Here is a 7,328-nt window from a genome sequence, read left to right as displayed (position 1 = left end):
GGGGGGCTGGTGGAAATTTACCATCATTTTGGATTTAGTGCTGTTTTTCTGACATTTTAAAAGTATTTTAATGCTGTTTCAATTCAGTTGTACTGTATTTACCTTTGATGTAAGCCACCCTGAGCCCCGCTCTCAGGTAAGGGTGGCCGAGAAATTGAATGTGATTAATGAATGAATTAATTAATTAATTAATAATCATGGGACAGCTGCAGCTTGACATGGTTCAGTCCCTGCCATCTCCAGCTCGAAGGTTCAGGGGGTAGGTGATGCGAAAGACCTCCACCTTAAACCCTGGAATTGCTGCTAAGGGAGGGCCGTGGCTCAGCGGTAGAGCCTCTGCTCGGCACGCAGAAGATCCCAGGTTCAATCCCCGGCTCTTCAGTTAAAAGGACCAGACAATAGGTGATCTGGAAGAAAAACCACCTCTGCCCAAGACCCTGGAGAGCCACTGCCAGTCTGAGTAGAACAACTCTGAGGTCATTTCCGCATTTGCCTTCAACAAGCTGGCATTCAGCGTACTCCCACCTCACATCCTCCAGTTATCAGTCTTAGGCATTACAGCAGAATAAATATATGCTAGCAAGAGAGGGGGGAGGGTTGGAACAACTGTACAGGGACAAGTAACACAGATCACCATGGCAGCTTGCTGACACCCGCCTACCTCACAGGGTGTCTGTTGTGGGGAAGGGAAGAGAAAGGAGATTGTAAGCCTCTCTGGGACTCTGAGTGAAGAGCAGGGTATAAATCCAATCTCCTCCTCCTCCTCCTTCTTGAAAGACTCTTTTCTTTGTAACAGCCCTCCCACCTTCTTTTTTTATTTGCATCTGACATCTTTTTAATATATGCAGATTTATATATTTTTTAACATTTTATTTATCAGTTTTCCACTTAATTACCACTTACATATAATTATCTTTATATACGTTTGAGCCTATTTTTTCCATGCATTGTTAATCCATTTGTACAGGCGTTCCCATCTTTCAAAAAATATATTGTCATCCTTCCCTTGAAGAATTAAACTTAATTTATCCATTTCTGCTATTTCCAGTAATTTAAATTCTATTTCCCCTCTTGTGGGAAGTTTTTCCTGCTTCCAGTACTTAGCTAATAATATCCTAGCAGTTGTTAAAATAAATATCAACATATACTTACCATTTTGCTTATAAACCTCCGGAATTATATTTCATAAAGCTATTTCAGGAGTTAAAACCAAATTCAGGTTCATTATATCTAATATTACCTTCTGTAAGTAAATGTAAAGGTTCCCTTGCTCGAAAGCCAGTCGAATCCGACTCTAGGGTTGTGGTGCTCATCTCCGTTTCAAAGCCGAAGAGCCAGCGCTGTCCGAAGACGTTTCCGTGGTCATGTGGCCAGCATGACTAAACACCGAGGCGCACGGAACGCTGTTACCTTTCCCTCCGAAGTGGTACCTATTTATCTACTTGCAATTTCTTGCTTTCGAACTGCTAGGTTGGCAGGAGCTGGAACTAGAGACGGGAGCTCACTCTGTCATGCGGCATCGGGGTCTCGAACTGCTGAACTACCGACCTTCCACAGCTTGAGCCACCGCAGCTCCACATTAACTTCTGTACCATCCTCCAATAGTTATAAAGTTTTCCACATCTCCACCACATATGGAAGAAAATAACAGCCCCTCCCACCTTCCGACTGGGATATGAGGACTCAGGGATCTCCATTCCCACTTGTATCTGATGAAGGGAGATATGAGTCTTGAAAGCTTATACGCCAATAGTCTTGTTGGTCTCTAAAGCGTCTACTGGACGTGATCCCAACTGTCTTTAGCACTTCCCGGCTACGTGAGTGACTGCTCTCTCCTTATCAAAGCTGCGCCTCTCCCCTTCTAACGGCTTCCTCTTCCAATGCTGACTTCCAGGTGGGAAAAACAAATCCGTGGAGCTGGAGGACGTCAAGTTCCACCAGTGTGTGCGGCTGTCGCGTTTCGACAACGACCGCACCATCTCCTTCGTCCCACCCGATGGGGATTTCGAGCTCATGTCCTATCGGCTGAACACACAGGTGATTGATTGTGGGGAGAAGGAGGCCATGCTTCTCTCTGTGGGGAGAAGAAGGCCATGCTTAGTGTGGCCTCACGTGCTTGTTCTTCCTGAAAGATCTGGAGCTGGGGGTGAGCAGTGCAACGGCCGAGTTGGCAGATGCTAGCAAATTACTCAAGATGGTGAGAACCGGGGGAGATTGTGAAGGGCTGGAGACCAAGTCCTATGAGGAAAGGCTTAAGGAGCTGGGTATGTTTAGCCTGGGGAGGAGACGGCTGAGAGGGGATACGAGAACCATCTTCAAGGACTTGAAGGGCTGTCATCTAGAGGATGGTGCGGAGTTGTTTCCTGTTGCCCCAGAAGGTCGGACCAGAACCAGCAGGTTGAAATTAAATCAAAAGAGTTTTCAGCTAAACATTAGGAAGAACTTCCTGACAGATCAGTTCCTCAGTGGAACAGGCTTCCTCGGGAGGTGGTGGGCTCTCCTTCTTTGGAGGTTTTCAAGCAGAGGCTAGATGGCCATCTGACAGCAATGGGGATTCTGTGAACTTAGGCAGATTGTGTAAAGGGAAGGCCCGAAAGGTTGCCTCAGTGCTTAGTTCTTGTGGCCCTTTATGACATGCCCAGGGAAATGCCACTTTGGGGTCAGGAAGCCATTTTTCTCCAGGCCAGTTTGGCCAGGGATCCTGGAGGGTTTTTTTGTCATCTTCTGGGTGTGGAACAGCGGTCACTGCGGGTGTGGAGGGGGAGGTATTTGTGAATCTCTTGCATTTTGCAGGGGGTTGGACTAGATGACCCTGGAGGTCTCTTTCAACTCTTTGATTCTAAGATCTCTGCAGATTGGGTGAGTGGGCGACAACTTGGCAAGAGAAGCTCAGTGCTGGTATGAGCAAGGTGATGCTCGTAGCGAGATGAATACTGTCTGATTGTTAGGGGCCCGATCCTGGGCTGCTCTGGAGTGGCTGCTTGAGGGTACAGGATTGACTGAGGGAGTGGACCTTCTAAGGCTGTATTCACAACTTCATCAGCTTACCCTTAGCCACTTCTGAAACCTATTTTTCAGTGGGGATCGCTCTTGGTACTTGCTGAAGGATCCTGCCCTACGCTACTGACCACCGCTTGTTTTTCTGTCTCTCTCCGAAGGTGAAGCCTCTCATCTGGATTGAGTCGGTCATTGAGAGGTTCTCTCACAGCCGAGTCGAGATTATGGTTAAGGTGAGTTCCTCTGACGAACGCCCTCCAATCTTGTCCAACGTCTCCACCACGTGTCACTGGTTAAGAGCACAGACTCTAATCTGGGAGAACCGGGTTTTGATTCCCCACTCCTCCACATGCAGTCGCTGTTGTGACCTTGGGTCAGTTATAAGTTCTCTCAGAGCTGTCCTTGAAAAAGAGCGTTTTCTGTCAAGAGCTCTCTCAGCCCCACCTACCTCACAGGGTGTCTGTCATGGGGAGGGGAAGGGAAAGGAGTTTGTGAGCCGCTCTGAGACACCTTCGGGTAGTGAAGGGTGAAGTATAAATCCAATCTCTTCTTCTTCCACTTTCAAAAGGCGAAGGGCCAGTTCAAGAAGCAGTCGGTGGCTAACGGTGTCGAGATAGCTGTGCCCGTCCCAAGCGACGCCGATTCTCCCAAGTTCAAAACCAGCATCGGCAATGCAAAATATCAGCCTGAGAAGAACGTTGTCATCTGGAGCATCAAGTCCTTCCCGGTGAGCCAGCCGGTCTTCCCTAAGGGGGTCCTCCTGAGTTGCTGTCTCATCACAGGAATGGTGCTGCGTGTGTGTGGGGGGGGTGTTTCCCAACCTTTTTGAGCCCGTGGGAACCTTTGGGATTGTGGCACAGAGTGGGCGCCATCACAAAATGGCTGCTGCAGGTGGGAGAGCCAATGACACAGTGGCTGGCTCTAGTGAGAAATCAGCCTAAAAGTAGCTCCTCAGCCTTTCGGGCAGAGACTGTGTTTAACAGGGTGCCTTTTAAAATGGACACGTTTAAAAACGTTTTCTGGCCTACACACAGCTTCCTTTGTCAGGCAGTGGAGACAGCTGCTGCTAAAGCAGTTGTTTCTAATCTGCGCAACCAACGAGAAGCCCCGTTGGATAAAAGTGCCACCTGACCCGCCCTTTTTCTAAAAACACTCGGAGGCCATTAAGGAAGGTGTCGGCAGGCACCATGGCGCCCACGGGGGCCCTGTTGGGGACCCCTATGCTAGAGGGCCATTCTAAGGCAGGGACCAGTAGCCCTATAGGTCTGTTGGTGCCTCTGGCGTAGGAAAACAGTTAGGCAGGGTCAGAACCAATGCTCCCTCTAAGCTGTGGGCTCTTGTGAGCAAACATTCTATTTCGTGAGCTGCTGGCGTTAAAGTTGTGAGCGAGCGATTCGACAACTGCGTAAATTAGTTTGCCCTGGAGCCATCCTTCCTGAGCCAAGACAAAAATGTGTGAGCTGGGGGCTAAAAAACTGTGAGCTAGCTCACGCTTAACTTAGCTTAGAGGGAACACTGGTCAGGACTTCCACTGAGGGTTGTACTCAGACCCCCTAGCCAGGATTTTGTGGCTTGTGGGGCAGATTTTTTTTTTCTGATGGGGCCAAAGTTCTCAGTGCAGAAAGAGAAGCCATTTAGCCAATGGAGAGCTGTCATCAGGATAGATCTCTAAATTGCAAGCTGTCAACCACTTTAGATGACAGTTCCCAGCTGCTGCAAGTTAATCACATCTGCCAGCCTAAGCAACAATTCTGATAACAAGCCGGCAGGTGGGGGCGATGACTTCTATAGTCAAGAAAACTAACAGGCAGAAAAACTCACTTAAAGGAGATCAGTTTTTTGACCCAGAGTTAGCAGGGATCCTAGAGGTCACCTACTCCAACCCTTTTGCTCAGTGTGGGAATTAGTCAGCTACAGCACCCCACTCTGCTTAAAGGAGCACGCACCCTTTAAAAATGTTTTTAAACTTGAAAAAAAGCATTTACAGGAGAAATTCTTGTGGGGCTGTGACTTTAAAAAAGGGGGCAGAGCCCCCAAAAGCTACAGGCCTGGTCGTACTATAAGAGCAAATAAATGGCTTCCCATTAGATTCCCCCCACCCACCTTGCTTCCAAAATGGAACTTAAGGTACCACTGAAGGACATTTACAAGAATGTGGGCACTGGATTTCCTTGCCATTTTCTGAGGTGTGGAAGTTCATTTCTGATCCTAGGTCTTATGCTATAACCTTCACTTGTCTCTGTTGTGATATTGATCAGAAAGTCTTCAATCCTCTCTTGCATCTGGCTCTACAGGGTGGCAAGGAATACTTGATGCGGGCTCACTTTGGACTTCCCAGCGTCGAAAACGAGGAGCTGGAGGGCCGTCCACCCATCTCAGTCCGGTTCGAGATCCCGTACTTCACAGTCTCTGGGATTCAGGTGAGCCGGATGGATCAGAAGCGGAGATATAAGAGTGGCCACGCTTTCTGTGTGGCGAAGAGGCTGTTGTATGGGTTGGGTGGAATATACGCTGGGATGGATTTGACGGCGAGGCTCCGACTCCGTGTGGCATGGGTTGAATTAAAATGTTAGGAACAGCTAGCTATTACCTGGGGAGAGGTTTTCATCAGGCTTAGAATAGTTGACATCAAATAGTGCAGAACAAGTGGGGACCCGCGATACTCGTGGGGACCCGCGATACTCAGGGGGTGAATCCTCTCCCCATCTTAATTACCCCTATGGCTGCTGTAATACTTGGGGCCACCATGGCTCTCACCCACTATCAATGGCGGCAAGCCCCGTGTGGCTCCCCAAGGCTCCCCCCCGGTTGACAACAATGGGGGCAGCAAGCCCTGCACAGCCCCCAGCCACTGGGCCTGCTGGGGGTTCTCCCCCTGACTGCGGCAATGGTGGTGAGCCCTGCACGGCCCCCAGCCACCATCTCCCCCTCGAAGCTTCTTCCCTGCCAGACAGCGGCAAGCGAGCCCCATGTGGCTCACGGCCACTGGGTTCTCTTGTGGCCACCACTGCCAAGCCCTGCCACAGCTCTCTCTTTTACTTTTGGGGAGATGTAAACTTCCCCCTAAACTTTGGGGAGATGTAAACTTGTACCCCAAGTTTGCTGGAAAATCTCTTTAGCCTCCATGTGCCCCCCATCTGCGGGTTTAGCGATCCGCAGATAGTGGGGAAAAGTATATAGATGGTGAAGAGCAGGAAATACAGTAAGAGATGAACCTCCTTTGATGAGTTGGGTTCATGTCCTGTAGAACCTTAGAGACCAATCGGAGTTCCAGGATATAAGTTTTCAAGAGTCAAAGCTCCCCTCGTCAGATGCGAGCAGAGTAGAAATGGAGATTTCCAAGCTGAGAAGATCCTACTCTGAAAATCTTGTTGGTCTCTAAGTGGCGACTGGGCTCGAATCCAGCTCTTCTAGTGCGGACCAACCCGGCTAGCCTCTGAAACTAACTCCCTTGTGAATTACTGCTGTAGGCAGGTTTGTGTAACTGTTCTTCCAAAATACAGCTACTGCTACCTGTTTCCGTCTTTTGGCACTTGTCTGGTGGACAGTTATCAGTAGAGATGTGACCTCAGTTTGTGGGTTCTGGGAGGCAAAACTTGGACTAAATCTTGCAATAATTTAAAGGGAATAATTTTTTTTTTACTTTTCACTAAACATCATATCATGTAACAAACCATAGACCTTAGTAACAGAATAGAACAGTGATCTTTTCAAGTCCAAACAATTAACTTTTCCCTCCTTCACAGCTTGTCACACCCAAAGTCCATCTCTTTCCTTCTGTTGGTGGTCCAAGAAGCCTCCAGCTGAACTCCAAGATGAAGGTAGGCTTACAGCCCCGCGTAGCATCACATCCTGGCGACGGCGGGTGCACCGCGTATCACCGTCCCCCGCGGCAGGGATCCTGTAAAGAGCTGCAGATCCCCCACCGGCATTTGGTAAGCCTACTTGATGGTCGCCGTAAATCTGAAAAGATAGATTGGGACTTGAATTGCTGTTTATGTCTCTGGCTGCAAAAACACACTAAAGACAATAAATAAACAAGATTGGGACTACGTCGCCCTGTTATGCTAACCGTAGCTTGAGACTTGTACATTTTGAAGACACTGATTGGGTTTGGAGGGAAAACTGGGGGTGGGTGGGGAATGCAATACTTTCTAATGAAACCTAGAATTATTTTACTCAAGGGTCATTTCCTAGAAAAAGAGGTGCAGGAGCTCATTAGCATAACTCATTAGCATAACTTATTTGCATATGCCACACACCCCTGACATCACTGGAAGTGTGTCAGAAGGCAACACCCACCGCTCAGGCTCCACTGGACTCTTTTGGAT

General features: G+C 48.6%; 1 protein-coding gene across 1 annotated transcript in view; it reads left to right on the top strand.

Annotated features, from left to right (window-relative positions):
• Nucleotides 1-1,845: 1,845 nt before the first annotated feature.
• AP1M2 (adaptor related protein complex 1 mu 2 subunit) overlaps nucleotides 1,846-7,328 on the top strand; it is a gene marked incomplete at its 5' end in the record, with an annotated part of 10,479 nt that continues 4,996 nt past the window's right edge. The window contains 4 exon segments of the mRNA XM_015419991.1: nucleotides 1,846-2,037; nucleotides 3,159-3,230; nucleotides 3,566-3,724; nucleotides 5,292-5,417. Of these exon segments, the coding sequence (XP_015275477.1) occupies nucleotides 1,846-2,037; nucleotides 3,159-3,230; nucleotides 3,566-3,724; nucleotides 5,292-5,417 (549 nt within the window).

The sequence above is a fragment of the Gekko japonicus genome, unplaced genomic scaffold (genome assembly GCF_001447785.1).
Source record: "Gekko japonicus isolate JY-2015 unplaced genomic scaffold, Gekko_japonicus_V1.1 scaffold5044, whole genome shotgun sequence".
Taxonomy (NCBI): Eukaryota; Metazoa; Chordata; class Lepidosauria; order Squamata; family Gekkonidae; genus Gekko; species Gekko japonicus.
This window is presented reverse-complemented; position numbering and strand designations above follow the sequence as displayed.